General features: G+C 40.7%; 1 protein-coding gene across 1 annotated transcript in view; it reads right to left on the bottom strand.

Annotated features, from left to right (window-relative positions):
• UNC13C (unc-13 homolog C) overlaps positions 1-17,329 on the bottom strand; it is a 1,145,854-nt gene that overhangs the window by 859,338 nt on the left and 269,187 nt on the right. The window contains exon 6 of the mRNA XM_069765967.1: positions 5,136-5,214. Within this exon, the coding sequence (XP_069622068.1) occupies positions 5,136-5,214 (79 nt within the window). The remainder of the gene's footprint in view (positions 1-5,135; positions 5,215-17,329) is intronic.

Here is a 17,329-nt window from a genome sequence, read left to right on the forward strand (position 1 = left end):
AACCAGACCCTCTCACTTTGACCCTATTTGCTTAGATTGTCTAAGATCTTAACGGGTTTAACCCAACTTTCGACCTCAAATGTAACCTGAAGTATATCAATGAAGCCGGGGTACACATGCAAGTGTGATGTGAGTCTCTCGAATCAATACCTGGCACTCAGGTCCAGAGTGTGCGGCTGCATCTATTTCTATGCCAATGAATGCTCTGATCCCTAGTGCAGGCAGCAGTCAGGTATTGATGAGAGAGACTAGAATGAGTTTCTCGCATCAAACTCACAAGTGTGACCCCAGCCTGACACTACATATACCAGATGATATCATCAGTTGCACTTATAAAATAAAGAGAGACAATAAGTCAATTAAGCTAGAATATGGGAGTGCAGCATCATTACCCTTCTGTCTGCACAAATTTTTTTGTTTTCAGATTTTCAAATTTGAATAATTTTTAATGATGATTTCATATATGTAGATGCATTACTGACAGTTGTGATTTAGTTTTCTCAGCTGATTTTTTAAATTATAATACTTGATTTCAGGCCTTTTTGAAATATGATATAAGATTATCTGTAATTCTCTTGAATTTTTATTGGGTGGTCAAAATCTTCTTAGAGTTCCACGATGAATACAATAGATTATGTCAAAATTTTTACAGACAATGAAAGAACTCCTGGATTTCTTCACAAACCTTGTAGAATTCTGGAAACACCTCCCCCCCCCCCAAAAAAAAAAAAAAAAAAAAAGGTTACAAATTCTCTTGAAGGGGTTGTCTTGTGAAAAGATGCTTCCACCTAACCACAGGATAGGTAATATCTTATGGATTGGTGTTGGTCTTACTGCTGGGATCACCAACTACTTTCTCAGGACAACCATAGATAACAGCAGTATACAGCACTTGGTTAAATACATGACAAATTTAAAAAAATGGCACCAAGGGAAAGGTGGGAGGGATGTACATAATCACATGTCATGGAGCAGAATAAACAGTATGTCATTAAATTTAATTTGTCCTGAGAAAGGAGTTGGTGTGACTCTGAAATGTGTTGACAATAAACCATCAGACTATATCCAAGTGTGGATATCATTCTTCCAGGAAGCACAGATCACTTCCATTTCCCAGGCAATTAATTTCTGATCTTTCTATGGAAGCTGAAGCATCTGGTTTTTCAGTGGTTGTTTCACACACAACCTTGTAAGATGAGCGTATCTCACTCCTACTTGTTTTTGGTTATATTAGGATAACACCCTCTTGCGCTTCTGTTTTTTTTAATTTATTCTTGTTAGATCTGAATGGCAGTGAGAATAATTGACTGCTGCTCCATGTATTCCCTATATGACTATCAAGTGATAAACTCAGCTTGCTCTGGCAGCCCATAGAGAATGAACAGAGCAATGGTCGAGCATGTGCACAGTTGCTCCATCCTAACGGAGATAAAATTGTCCTGTTCCAGAAATAATTGGAAGTGTCAGAGGTAGAACCTCCATTATATTATAAGGAATCTCCTATTCATCTGATAGATGATAGCTTCAGCTCACTGAACAACCCTTTTAAATTTGTTACGTACACCCATTAAGTATTTGGTACGTTTTTTACCGCCCTATCTGTAAGCCAAAATCAGGAGATGAACAGTCAGAGGAAAAGTATAATAGAAACACATCACCACTTCTCTATTTTTTAATTACTCTTGATTTTGGCTTACAAATACTGATGCAAAATACTCATCGTGTTCACTTGGCCTTGTACTGTACCATTCTCATTGATATGAAGGTGGATCCAGATAACTACTTTCCAGTAAGCCTGACATCAGTGGAGTGCAAAATTTGGGGGGCATTAAAAGAGATGACCTGCAAAAATGGATTGCAGAGAATAAAATAATAACCGGCAACACCATGGATTCATTAAAGATAAGTTGTGTCTAACCAACATGTTGAGTTTCTTTAAGGAGGTGCAGTAAGTGAAAATGTGGATACTGGTAATGCTGCTGATGTGATTTATCTGGACTTTGCCAAGGCATTTGTTAATGTATCACATAATAGCCTTATACTGAAGCTACAGAACAGAAGCAAGGACTGGGGGGAAACTATATGAAGAGGAGTAAGTTATTGGCTAAATGACAGGAAACAAAGAGTGGTCATAAATGGTACGTTCTCTAAATGAGATATTGTCAGCAGTGGGGTACCACAGGGATCTGTGCTAGGACTGATTCAAAGAATCATAGAATCATAGAATGGAAGAGTTGGAAGGGACCTCTTGGGTCATCTGGTCCAACCCCCTGCTCAATGCAGGATTCACTAAATCATCCCAGACAGACGTCTGTCCAGCCTATGTTTGAAAACTTCCATGGAAGGAGAACTCTTCACCTCTCGTGGCAGCCTGTTCCACTCCACCTCTTGTGGCAGCCTGTTCCACTCATTGATCACTGTAACTGTCAAAAAGTTTTTTCTAATATCTAATCTGTGTCTCCTTCCATTAATAATAATAATAATAATTTTTATTTATATAGCGCCAACATATTCCGCAGCGCTTTACAAATTATAGAGGGGACTTGCACAGACTATAGACATTACAGCATAACAGAAATACAGTTCAAAACAGGTACCAAGAGGAATGAGGGCCCTGCTCGCAAGCTTACAAACTATGAGGAAAAGGGGAGACACGAGAGGTGGATGATTCAGTTCATCCCATTGCTTCTTTTTAACCTCTTTATTAATGACTAGTGTTGAGCGATACCGTCCGATACTTGAAAGTATCGGTATCGGATAGTATCGGCCGATACCCGAAAAATATCGGATATCGCCGATACCGATATCCGATACCAATACAAGTCAATGGGACATCAAGTATCGGAATATATCCTGATGGTTCCCAGGGTCTGAAGGAGAGGAAACTCTCCTTCAGGCCCTGGGATCCATAGTGAGGTGTAAAATAAAGAATTAAAATAAAAAATATTGATATGCTCACCTCCGGCGGCCTCTGGACATCACGCTGGTAACCGGCCGGCTTCTTTGTTTAAAATGAGCGCCTTTAGGACCTGCGAATGATGTCGCGGCTTCTGATTGGTCGCGTGCCGCCCATGTGACCGCGACGCGACCAATCAGAAGCCGCGACGTCATTCGCAGGTCCTAAATTCCTAGAATTAGGAGTTTAGTGAATGAGAATGACGTCGCGGCTTCTGATTGGTCGCGTCGCGGTCACATGGGCGGCACGCGACCAATCAGAAGCCGCGACGTCATTCGCAGGTCCTAAAGGCACTCATTTTAAACAAAGAAGCCGGCCGGTTACCAGCGTGATGTCCAGGGGCCGCCGGAGAGGTGAGCATATCAATATTTTTTATTTTAATTCTTTATTTTACACATTAATATGGATCCGATACCGATACCCGATACCACAAAAGTATTGGATCTCGGTATCGGAATTCCGATACCGCAAGTATCGGCCGATACCCGATGCTTGCGGTATCGGAATGCTCAACACTATTAATGACCTTATGGTTGGCATTGAGAGTAAAGTGTCAGTCTTTGCTTACAGTCTATTGTGAGAAAAAGTGCAATACAAAGTTTTGTTGTTTTTTTGCTGAATACACAAAACTTCGTAGGATAAGAACAGCTGAGCTTGACTGTAAAATATTGTAGAACAATCTACAAACGATGTCTGCACAGGCAAATACATGGCTGATGATTATAATGATTATAAATGTAGAGTAATGCACTTAGGCTGGAATAAATGTATTGCTGCATATACATTGACTGGAAATATACTAGGAACTACAGAACAGGAGAAGGACTTGGGTATTGTGGTTACAAGTAAGCTGAGCAGCAGTACTAAATATCAAGCAGCAGCCGCAAAAGCAAACAAGTTTTTAGATTGTATGAAAAGAGAGATAAAAATCATGAGATCCCAAAGTATGCTTATCATTGTATAAATCACCTATAAAGCTACATCTAAAACATAGGATCCAGTTTTGGGTTCCATATTTAAAAAAAGATACAGGAAAAGAGTCATTTCAATGATGAGCAACTAGGCTATTAAATTGGATGGAAGGCCTCTCATATAGTGAAAGGTTAGAAAATTTGAGCTTGTTTAGCTTAGAAAAAAAAACTTCTTAGAGGAAATTTTATTTATAAGTATAAATACATGTGTGTTCAATACAGAACAGTGGCACATGACTTATTCCTTCCAAGGACGTTACAAAAAAACCAGAGGATATTCATTACGGGTGGTGGAAAGGTGATCCCGGTAGCTAAATAGATAAGAGTTCTTTACTCTTAGGCTATGTGCATACGTTCAGTTTTTTCACTTTTTTTCGCGTTTTTTCATGCTAAAAACGCTATAAAAACTAATTAAAACGCATACATTATACATTCTGTCATTTAGAATGCATTCTGCATGTTTTGTGCACATGGATGTGTTTTTTTCCGCGAAAAAAAACGCATCGTGGTAAAAAAAAGAGCATGTTCATTTTATTTTTGCGGATTTTCTGCGTTTTTCCCGCAATTCTATGCATTTGGGGAAAAAAACGCATAAAAAAATGCATCAAAAACGCGAAAAAAAAACACGTGCGGATTTCTGGCAGAAATGTCCGGTTTTTGTCAGGAAAATTTCTGCAAGAAATCCTGACGTGTGCACATACCCTTAGAGTTAGAGTAGTAAGACTGTATAAAATATCACCGGATTTTAAAAAAAAAATGGACTAGATGCTTTTCTCACAACAAATAACATGTGGGTTCTAAACAATCTAGTGATAGAGAATGTATAACTAGTGGAGAAAGGTTAACCGTGATGGACCTAACCTATGTCTTTTTTGAACTTATAAAACTATATAACTTGTAAAATTATACTGTAGATTGTCTCTAATTTTTACAGATTGTCACATTATCTGCAATGCATTATTAATTCTCAAATTATCCAGAATTCCTCGTATAAATACTATAAAACTCTTTATAAATAGTCATATATTCTCATGAATTCATGATATATTTAATAAACACTAGCTGCACTGGGTAATGGTTGACAATGCTGAACCTTGTTTCGGTGAGTATGAAACCAATCATCTTTATGTTTTGCCCAGAATTTTTTAAACCATAAATTCAGTAAGTTTGTGAGTTAATTTAATCTTCTTTATGGCACTGTTACTTACCACATCTCGTACAATGGGTATTGTTTTTTTTCTTCTAAGGTCTGGCATGCTGTCAATTCCATAAAGGCCACTACCAGGTCTGCAATAAAAGAGAAGAGCTTGACTGTAAAAATCTAACACAATGTTTGCATTGCAGTCATCTAATGTGTCAGCTATGAAAATACCAACAACTGTAACTGCATCATTAACCAGTTCAAGACTTGTCCATTTTCCCTGATTCATTACACGGCACAATTCTGTTTTACTAAAAGGGTTTTCCCATGAACAAAGTCAATTTTAATCAATTGATCTTGGAATAATAATAAATTCCACAATTAAATGTGTTACAAAAAATGTTCCTGTGCTGAGATAATCTTATAAATGTGCCCCTGCTGTGTCCTGTGTAGTGGCCCTGTCTGACCATAGAGGAACATGGTCTGATCATACCACAGCTCCTGGGCAGGGGAGGAAGAAAACAGAGAGGATACAGACAGGACAGCAGGGGATCACAGCGGATTCTTTGAGGTAAAATGTTTCACGGTTTGTTTTTAAGAAATGTTTTACCTCAAAGAAAGAATCAGCTGTGATCCCCTGCTGCAATGTCTGTATACTCTTCTTCCTCCCCTGCCCAGGAGCTATGGTATGATGAGACCATGTTCCTGTACGGTCAGGCACGGCCATTACACTGTACACAGAAGGGGCACATTTATAAGATTATCTCAGCACAGGAACATTTTTTATTAAACACATCAAATTGTGGAAATTATTACTATTCAAAGATCTAATGATTAAAATGTTGATTAAAATTAACTTTACTCATGGTGAAACCCATTTAGGTAAGTCCATGCGGGTTTAAATGAAATAGAGTTTTATCTTTCTAGGTTTGTCAAAAATGTTTGCTTCAATTTTTTTGTGATACCTAGGACCTCATTTTTATGCATTTTTAATGTTTATTTTATATGCTTTGTGAATATCAAAGGGAAAACACAATGTGCCCCTAAAACACATTTTAAATTGTATTCCTGTGTTAGTCATGATAATTTTCATATAAGAGATATTAATTTTTTTTGCTGGGTGTGGGAGGGATGAGAAGGGAATTGAAAACTTGGGCAGGCAGTAGCTATTATTTAGCTTTAACTATTTTTGCTATTCTCTTTATTTTTACATTTATTTTATGCATTGAATTTCTCCTTTCAATATACCGTATATACTCGAGTATAAGCCGAGATATTCAGCCCAAATTTTTGGGCTGAAAGTGCCCCTCTCGGCTTATACTCGAGTCAAGGTGGGTGGCAGGGTCGGCGGGTGAGGGGGTGAGGGCACTGAGGTATACTTACCTAGTCCTGGTGCTCCCCCTGCCGTCCCACGGTCTTCTGTGCTGCAGCGTCTTCCCCTCTTCAGCGGTCACGTGGGACCGCTCATTAAAAAAATGAATAGGCGGCTCCACCTCCCATAGGGGTGGGGCCGCGTATTCATTTCTCTAATCAGCGGTGCCGGTGACCGCTGATAGAGAAAGAGGCTGCGGCACCGAAGACCAGGCAGAGGGAGCGTCAGGATCGCTGGGACCAGGTAAGTATTTTATATTCACCTGTCCGCGTTCCAGCCACCGGGCATCGCTCCATCTTCCTGGCGTCTGCGCTCTGACTGTTCAGGTCAGAGGGCGCGATGACGCATATAGTGTGCGCAGCGCCCTCTGCCTGATCAGTCAGAGCGGAGAGAGATGCCGGGAAGATGGAGGCGCCGGGACCGGATGCTGGGAGCTGCAAGCAAGAGAGGTGAGTATGTGTTTTTTTTTTTTTATTGCAGCAGCGGCACAGATTTATGTGGATCATCTATGGGGAAATATGAACGGTGCAGAGCACTATATGGGGCACAGCTATGGGGCACAATGAACGGTGCAGAGCACTGTATATGGGGCACAGCTATGGGGCACAATGAATGGTGCAGAGCACTGTATATGGGGCACAGCTATGGGGCACAATGAACGGTGCAGAGCACTGTATATGGGGCACAGCTATGGGGCACAATGAACAGTGCAGAGCACTGTATATGGGGCACAGCTATGGGGCACAATGAACGGTGCAGAGCACTGTATATGGGGCACAGCTATGGGGCACAATGAACGGTGCAGAGCACTGTATATGGGGCACAGCTATGGGGCACAATGAACGGTGCAGAGCACTGTATATGGGGCACAGCTATGGGGCACAATGAATGGTGCAGAGCACTGTATATGGGGCACAGCTATGGGGCACAATGAACGGTGCAGAGCACTATATGGGGCACAGATATGGGGCACAATGAACGGTGCAGAGCACTGTATGGGGCACAGCTATGGGACAAAATGAACGGTGCAGAGCATTGTATATGGGGCACAGATATGGGGCAATAATGAACGGTGCCGAGCACAGTGTGGGGCACAGCTATGGGACAAAATGAATGGTGCAGAGCACTATATGGGGCACAGCTATGGGGAAATATGAAAGGTGCAGAGCACTATATGGCACAGCTATGGGGAAATAATGATCTATTTTTATTTTTGAAATTCACCGGTAAATGCTGCATTTCCACCCTAGGCTTATACTCGAGTCAATAAGTTTTCCCAGTTTTTTGTGGCAAAATTAGGGGAGTTGGCTTATACTCGGGTCGGCTTATACTCGAGTAGATACGGTAGTTTAATTTTGGGCTGATTTCCCCTGTAAGGCTACTTTCACACTGGCGTTTTTTTTGAATACATCGCAATGCATCGTTTAGGGGAAAAAACGCATCCTGCAAAGTTATTTCCAGGATGCATTTTTGCCCCATAGAGTAACATTACCGACGCATTGCGACGTATTGTCACACGTCGCAACCATCGTGCGACAGTTGCGCCGTGTTGTGGCGGACTGCCGGGAGCAAAAAATGTTAAATGTAACGTTTTTTTTGCTGCCGACGGACCGCTTTTTCTGACCGCGCATGCGTGGCCTGAACTCTGTCCCCACCTCCCCGCACCTCACAATGGGGCAGCGGATGCGCCGGAGAAATGCATCTGCTGCACCCATTGTGCGGCGCATGAAACGCTAGCGTCGGAATCTTGGCCCGACGCAATGCGACGGGCCGAATCCGGCGTTGGTGTGAAAGTAGCCTTACTAGAATGAATATATTATCCCCAGTTACCAAATAAATATATTCTACAGATTGCACTGTGGAGTGAACCTGATCTTCGTCTTTTTGATACCTGGGAATCTGTGATCACTGAACTGAAGCAGGAAGGACTGTTTTCTCTTCCTGTACTGTTTATGCGGAGCTCAATGAGCTCCACGTATACAGAGCAATAAGGTAGGCAGGGATTGTAATAAAATATTTCTGCTTTCTTGTTATATGAATGTAAAATTTGTTTTTAAATGTGTAAAACGTCAAGTGAATTGATGGACTCAAAACATTTAATTAATAAAACTGCAAGGCTCACATTTCATTGGATGAAGTAACCCTTTAGAGACATCTGCCATAAGTGTAATATGTTGTTTCCGGGACTTGTATTGGACAGGCTCTAAATGGGAGATGCATCCATGTACATGTAAAGCTGATGGCTTTACTATACAAAACCTGAAAGTACTGAGAGCTAACCAAAGGCAGGACTATCACAGGAGCGCAGAAAGATGACAATACATAGAAGTATTGCTTTGTACTGTTAATGCCTGTTCAAGCCCCATCTGGAGATCATAAAAATGCAGACAAACTGTTCAAAATCTTCAAAAATATTAATAAAAACACTAAAAAATTAAATCAGCTCTTTATTAAACAAATCAGTGAAAACACTTTATTTGCCTCCTCCAAAAAAAAATGTAATAAAAAGCAATAAAAAAAAGGCTTTCATATGGCTTCATCAACTATCGATTATAATTTTTTGAAAAATTTAAAACACTAAAATACTATTCTTTATAGCAAATTTGTTATGCTATAACCAGTATCCAAGAGGTAACATTTTTCCATGTGGAGAGTGATATATCAAGCCTGGCATGCCAAGGTGAGGAGACTTAAGTCTTGCAATGCTCCTCTTGGAAATTAAATATGCAAATTGTCTCTAGTGCCACATATTGGAAGTAGCAATCCAAAAAATGAATGTCAACCCTTTAACTAGTCTTGCCAGACTTTAAAACTATGATCTGTAATGAAGAATTGTGTGCTCTAACCTCCTACCCCTTGGCTTTGAAATCCTACAATGGCTGCTGCATTCCCTTTCCTCATCTTTCATAGTGCCTGTGACAGGCCCACCTAGATCACATGATGTCATAGCTGCAAGGCTGAACTTTAATTAACGTTTCAATTTTTCAAAGCGTTCTGATTTTGCAGCATTTTTTCTAGACAACTGTATATACTTTTATTTTATTAATTTTTAATGTAATTCAACGCAACTGTGAGATCTGAAGCTAAAAAAAGAAATGATGTTGGGTGCTTTAGATGGAAGCGGTCACATGAATAAAAACGGATAACTTACAGATAAGAGGGTTATCTGAAAATTAATAGCCTTCTGAACCTGGCCAGCCCCGCTTTGAGGAGGAAATAAACTTTACTCATCCTGGCAGGGTCGTTCTTTCAGTCATAGGAGTGGTGCCAACGCTGTTTCCGTCACCGCTCTGTGCACAATAATCACGCCAGCACCAACCCCAACCCCATGACTGAACGCTGCTGGGAGTTAATTTCCTCCAGGTAGCGGGGCTCTAAGTGTGGATACTGGGAAGGATCAGAACGCTATTAATCAGCAGACTAGCCCCATATTTGCAGGTTAATAGCATTATTTTATGCTACAGGTTCCCTTTAAGGTAACAGCTCAGAGGAGCAGTCGGTCTCTGTGCAACAACAGTTTACAGATCTCTTAGACTCCAATAACTTATCATAGAACACACACTTTCTAACTTTATATTGCTTAAACAATCCACCATGAGCAATTAGTATTACAACTTTTAACATTAAAACAGCATTTAATAATTCAAGCACAAAAATAACGAATCATGCAGGTCAATATTTACCCGTGCTGTACGGATGCTAACCTGATGTTATACATCATGCTGATATGCTTTGTAGATTGTTGAAGAATATTCATTCTTTGCATTTGGTAGAACAGTTCAAAAAATCTTTATGATAAAATAAGGGATTTTATGGAAAAATGTGTAATGTGGCGTGAGCGGTAGCCATGGGCGAAGTACTTGTCATTTGCACCCCAGCACGTTACACAAAGGTGGGGATTCTGGCTGGGTGTGTGGACTTGTGCTGTGGAGGCGCTACACTCTTGCAGGCCGCATGTAACCGATTAGTTGGCTAGGACTAGGTGTTTGACAGTTAAATGAGGGAGACCAGCAGTCAAAAATAAAATTTTACTCAACGATAATGAGATTATATACGGTATATAGTGGGCACACGACTTGATGATAGTTTCTTTTACAATACCGAGCATTTTTCACATATGGTTTGATTTCCTTCCTCCTTAATTGCTTATCCTCTATCCTCAACATTCCTCTCTATTTCACCACAGCCCGCTCAGTACTACATTCCAGTTTGTACTAGTCCTTTTATCAACCAGCGGTTTCTCCTCTTATTTCCCCTCTAGGGAACTATATTGCCAATATAGTCAGTACTTACAGTGGGGCAAAAAAGTATTTAGTCAGTCAGCAATAGTGCAAGTTCCACCACTTAAAAAGATGAGAGGCGTCTGTAATTTACATCATAGGTAGACCTCAACTATGGGAGACAAACTAAGAAAAAAAAATCCAGAAAATCACATTGTCTGTTTTTTTTAACATTTTATTTGCATATTATGGTGGAAAATAAGTATTTGGTCAGAAACAAAATTTAATCTCAATACTTTGTAATATATCCTTTGTTGGCAATGACAGAGGTCAAACGTTTTCTGTAAGTCTTCACAAGGTTGCCACACACTGTTGTTGGTATGTTGGCCCATTCCTCCATGCAGATCTCCTCTAGAGCAGTGATGTTTTTGGCTTTTCGCTTGGCAACACGGACTTTCAACTCCCTCCAAAGGTTTTCTATAGGGTTGAGATCTGGAGACTGGCTAGGCCACTCCAGGACCTTGAAATGCTTCTTACGAAGCCACTCCTTCGTTGCCCTGGCGGTGTGCTTTGGATCATTGTCATGTTGAAAGACCCAGCCACGTTTCATCTTCAATGCCCTTGCTGATGGAAGGAGGTTTGCACTCAAAATCTCACGATACATGGCCCCATTCATTCTGTCATGTACCCGGATCAGTCGTCCTGGCCCCTTTGCAGAGAAACAGCCCCAAAGCATGATGTTTCCACCACCATGCTTTACAGTAGGTATGGTGTTTGATGGATGCAACTCAGTATTCTTTTTCCTCCAAACACGACAAGTTGTGTTTCTACCAAACAGTTCCAGTTTGGTTTCATCAGACCATAGGACATTCTCCCCAAACTCCTCTGGATCATCCAAATGCTCTCTAGCAAACTTCAGACGGGCCCGGACATGTACTGGCTTAAGCAGTGGGACACGTCTGGCACTGCAGGATCTGAGTCCATGGTGGCGTAGTGTGTTACTTATGGTAGGCCTTGTTACATTGGTCCCAGCTCTCTGCAGTTCATTCACTAGGTCCCCCCGCGTGGTTCTGGGATTTTTGCTCACCGTTCTTGTGATCATTCTGACCCCACGGGGTGGGATTTTGCGTGGAGCCCCAGATCGAGGGAGATTATCAGTGGTCTTGTATGTCTTCCATTTTCTAATTATTACTCCCACTGTTGATTTCTTCACTCCAAGCTGGTTGGCTATTGCAGATTCAGTCTTCCCAGCCTGGTGCAGGGCTACAATTTTGTTTCTGGTGTCCTTTGACAGCTCTTTGGTCTTCACCATAGTGGAGTTTGGAGTCAGACTGTTTGAGGGTGTGCACAGGTGTCTTTTTATACTGATAACAAGTTTAAACAGGTGCCATTACTACAGGTAATGAGTGGAGGAAAGAGGAGACTCTTAAAGAAGAAGTTACAGGTCTGTGAGAGCCAGAAATCTTGATTGTTTGTTTCTGACCAAATACTTATTTTCCACCATAATATGCAAATAAAATGATAAAAAAACAGACAATGTGATTTTCTGGATTTTTTTTCTCAGTTTATCTCCCATAGTTGAGGTCTACCTATGATGTAAATTACAGACACCTCTCATCTTTTTAAGTGGTGGAACTTGCACTATTGCTGACTGACTAAATACTTTTTTGCCCCACTGTATATTTTCTCAGTCTCTTAAACTCTGGAACTCACGCCCACGGCACTCTCTTTGTCTTACTTACTCTGTCCCATCTAGGTCCATTACCTTTCTGTTATAAACTCTCGACCATACTGCTAGGTGTCTTGACCCACGACCCACCTCTGACCGATCACTTTGTTCCACTTCTCCCTTGCTCTACGTTAGTGTCTCGCTATTACTTGTCTCTGTCTCCTCTCTTATTAGGGACACTCGCATCATGCTGGACTCCTCACATCAGACCTTAAGTCATCTTTCTGTGCACTCTGGGCCCATTCTGACAATCTGACATGATCTGTCTCTTGTCCCTTTAGCCTGGCTCCTCCCACTTTGGGCTAGTCCCAAACATTAACTTTTACTTTCCCTACTGTCAAAAAACACAAATTATCAACACATTTAACGTATAGCACAATTCACATTACACAATATAATAATACACTTATTCTTCAAGGGGAAAAGCCGAGAAAATATCCATCTTCATACAAATGGACCATAGATAATATATGTTTTTGTTAACGCTCAGAATAATGTTATTCGATAGGGTAGTGCAGATGAGCAATTTATTTCTCTGACAAACTGCATGTGAAAAAAATGCAGGATGCACTAGTATCTCCTGTAAATCGGATGAGGCTCACCCATTCATGTCTATGGGTACACAGAAAAAGGAAGATGCCATACAAATAGCATACATTTTTAACTAATACATTGCAATTCTTTAACATAGAAACTGTGAATGGTGTTATAATGTTTTAATACCTGCTGCTAAAGAAAAGAAAAAAAACACAGATTGCACACATATGACAAGTGGAAAAAAATTGTTTGAGTTTTCTGAATGAAACTGATTATTTTTTATATGTTAGTGTGAACCTGGCTTTATAGAGAGATGCATATCACTTTAAGGGCCTTTTCATGATGGTCTTAAAAGTCCTGACAGTGGCACTTAACTAAAATGATGTAACATAGAGAGACAGACAGGGTACTTGCAGTTGGCACAGAGTTGCCATTGGCAACTCTGCAGTTTTTTTTTTCACAAAATATGCAACGGATATCGAAACTGAAGCCGGATTCCAGCCATTTAATTTTCTATGATTCTATCCACAGATTAGCCCTATTATAATGCAATGGAGCTGATCACTTTTCTGCATGGAATCCAAGGAATTAATGAATAAAGTGCAGATTGTCAAGTTTGCATTACTCCATGCAGATGTTTGAAGCATTTGAAGACGATATGTAAATATCCCATTCTCTTACATTACAGGAGGAATGGTAGCATATTGTGACAGGATTTAGGCACAAACTCAAGCTGAAATCCTTAAAATGTCATGAACGTGTGAACATTGCTTAACTACATCATATTACTGTATAGTGCCTTCTGTATAAATTACGCTGTCTAATATGCAAATCACCAGAGATAGGAGATTTCAGCTGTGAATAATGTAGAAATGTGAATGTAGCTCTAAATTTTAATTTGCAAGACTAAGCGCTATATAAGGGCTCTTCCTCACGTCTTGAGATATCCATGTCAGTGTGCCTGTGTGTTTGCTACAGTGGGCACGGAAAGTATTCATATCCCTTTAATTTTATCACTCTTGGTTTCATTGCAGCCATTTGGTAAATTCAAAAAAGTTCATTTTTTTTTCATATTAATGTACACTGTGCACCCCATCTTGACTGAACAAAACAGAAATGTAGAAACTTTTGCAAATTTAATAAAAAAGAAAAACTGAAATATCACATGGTCATAAGTATTCAAACCCTTTTCTCAGACACTCATATTTAAGTCACATGCTGTCCATTTCCTTGTGATCCTCCTTGAGGTGGCTCTATTGGAGTCCAGCTGTGTTTAATTAAACTGATAGGACTTGACTTGGAAAGGCACAAACCTGTCTATATTAGACCTCACAGCTCACAGTGCATGTCAGACCAAATGAGAATCATGAGGTCAAAGGAACTGGCCACGGAGCTCAGAGACAGAATTGTGGCAAGGCACAGATCTGGCCAAGGTTACAACAGAATTTCTGCAGCACTCAAGGTTCATAAGAGCACAATGCCCTCCATAATCCTTAAATGGAAGAAGTTTGGGACCACCAGGAGTCTTCCTAGACCTGGCGGTCCAGCCAAACTGAGCAATCGTGGGAGAAGACCCTTGGTGAGAGGGTAAAGAACAACCCCAAGATCATTGTGGTTGAGCTCCAGAGATGCAGTAGGGAGATGGGAGAAAGTTTCTCACAGTCAACTATCACCAGTTGGGTCTTTAGGGCAGAGTGGCCCAACGGAAGCATCTCCTCAGTGCAAGACATATTAAAGCCCGCATAGAGTTTGTTAAAAAACACATGAAGGACTCCCAGATTATGAGAAATAAGATTCTCTGGTCTGATGAGACAGAGATAGACCTTTTTGGTGATAATTCTAAGTGGAATGTGTGGAGAAAACCAGGCAATGCTCATCACCAGCCCAATACAATCCTAACAGTGAAACATGGTGTTGGCAGCATCATGCCATGGGGGTGTTTTTCAGCTGCAAGGACAGAACAACACGTTGTCATTAAAGGAAACATGAGTGCGGCCAAGCACAGAGATATCCTGGATGAAAACCTCTTCCACAGTGCTCTAGACCTCAGACTTGGCCGAAGGTTCATCTTCCAACAAGACAATGACCCTAAGCACACAGCTAAAATAACAAAGGAGTGGATTCAGAACAACTCTGTGACCATTCTTCACTGGCCCAGCCAGAGCCCCAACCTAAACTCAATTGAAAACCAAAAACAGAGTATTTTTTGACCTCTCTGTGCGCTTTTGTGTTTTCAAGTTCTTTGGTGGTGTGAACAGGTTCCTACAGACTTGTTCGCTATGCAGGTGGCCCATGTGTTTTTGGTTTTATAATTGTTCTCTTGTTTCTACAAGACTGGGGAGTCCACCACTCCTCTGTGGGTCATTTGCATTGTAGCTGTTCCATCTCGCATGTTCAATGTGGATATTTTCTCTCTGAGCCCTGTTCATACAGGTACTATACAGATGATCAGGTTTTTAAATACATCAGATAGGGATTATATACATTAAACAGGACTGCTCTATTATGGGTACACCTTGGTGATTGGTGGAGCAGCTTAACATACTTTTTTTTTTGCAAAAAAACGTATTAACTAAATACCCTGTATTTTTTCATTTTTTGACTAGCACTTGCATGTTTACTGTGACTTTTTTTTACAACAGAGTATTTTTTGACCTCTCTGTGCGCTTTTGTGTTCTAAACTCAATTGAGCATCTCTAGAGAGACCTCAAAATTTCTGTCCACCTACATTCACCATCCGACCTAACAGAACTGGAGTTGATCTGCAAGGAAGAATGGCAGAGGATCCCCAAATCCAGGTGTGGAAAACTTGTTGCAGCATTCCCAAGAAGACTCATGGCTGTACTAGCTCAAAAGGGTGCTTCTACTTAATACTGAGCAAAGGCTCTGAATACTTATGACTAGGGTTGAGCGAAATGGATAGGCCAATTTCAAAAGTCGCCGACTTTTGGCAAAGTCGGGTTTCGTGAAACCCGACCCGATCCCACTGTGGGATCGGGTCGGCGGTCTTCGCTCCAAAGTTGGGTTTCATTATATATATATATATATATATATATATATATATATATATATATATATATATATATATATATATACAAATATATTTATGTCATTGAGACATATATATATATATATATATATATATATATATATATATATATATATATATTTACTTCAGCATGATATAGCTGAAAAGCCAGTAATTCAATTGCCGGCTTTTCATTTCTCCTTCACAAACCCGACATAATATGAGACATGGTTTACATACAGTAAACCATGTCATATCCCCCTTTTTTTTGCATATTCCACACTACTAATGTTAGTCGTGTGTATGTGCAAAATTTCGGCGCTGTAACAATTAAATTTAAGGGTTAAATCGCGCAAAAAATTGGCGTGGGCTCCCGCACAATTTTCTCCGCCAGACTGGTAAAGCCAGTGACTGAGGGCAGATATTAATAGCCTGGAGAGTGTCCACGGTTATTGCTTCCCCCCCCCCCTGGCTAAAAACATCTGCCCCCAGCCACCCCAGAAAAGGCACATCTGGAAGATGCGCCTATTCTGGCACTTGGCCACTCTCTTCCCACTCCCGTGTAGCGGTGGGATATGGGGTAATGAAGGGTTAATGTCACCTTGCTATTGTAAGGTGACATTAAGCCAGATTAATAATGGAGAGGCGTCAATTATGACACCTATCCATTATTAATCCAATTGTATGAAATGGTTAAAAACACACACACAATATTGCAAAGTATTTTAATGAAATAAACACACAGGTTGTTGTAATATTTTATTGCAATCTCAATCCACCTGAAGACACTCGACCTGTAACAAATTAAAAATAATAAACCAACAGTATCTCATACCTTCCGTAGATCTGTAACGTCCCAAGATGTAAATCCATCTGAAGAGGTTAAAATATTTTACAGGCAGGAGCTCTGCTGATGCAGCTGTGCTCGTGGCTGTAAAACCCCAGCAAATGAATGGAAACTAGGTCAATGACCTGTAGTTACCATCATTCGCGGTGATGCGCCCTCTGCTGGATGTCCTCATATGAACTCGAGCCTGGGAACTTTTCTGAATATTTTCCCATGCTCGAGGTCATATGAAGACATCCAGCAGAGGGCGCTTCACCTCGAATGAAGGTAACTACAGGTCATTGACCTAGTTTCCATTCATTCACTGGGGTTTTACAGCCACGAACACAGCTGCATTAGCAGAGCTCCTGCCTGTAAAATATTTTAACCCCTTCAGATGGATTTACATCGTGGGACGTTTGTTGTGAATTCTGTGGCAGAGCTCCCTCCTGTGGTCACAAGTGGTACTTCGGCTGGTTCTCTCTGTGAGCTTCCGTTGGTGGAGGAAAGTGGTACTGCGGCTTCTGAGTTTCCTTCCTCAGGTGATGT

This window comes from Ranitomeya imitator, chromosome 4 (assembly GCF_032444005.1).
Source record: "Ranitomeya imitator isolate aRanImi1 chromosome 4, aRanImi1.pri, whole genome shotgun sequence".
Taxonomy (NCBI): Eukaryota; Metazoa; Chordata; class Amphibia; order Anura; family Dendrobatidae; genus Ranitomeya; species Ranitomeya imitator.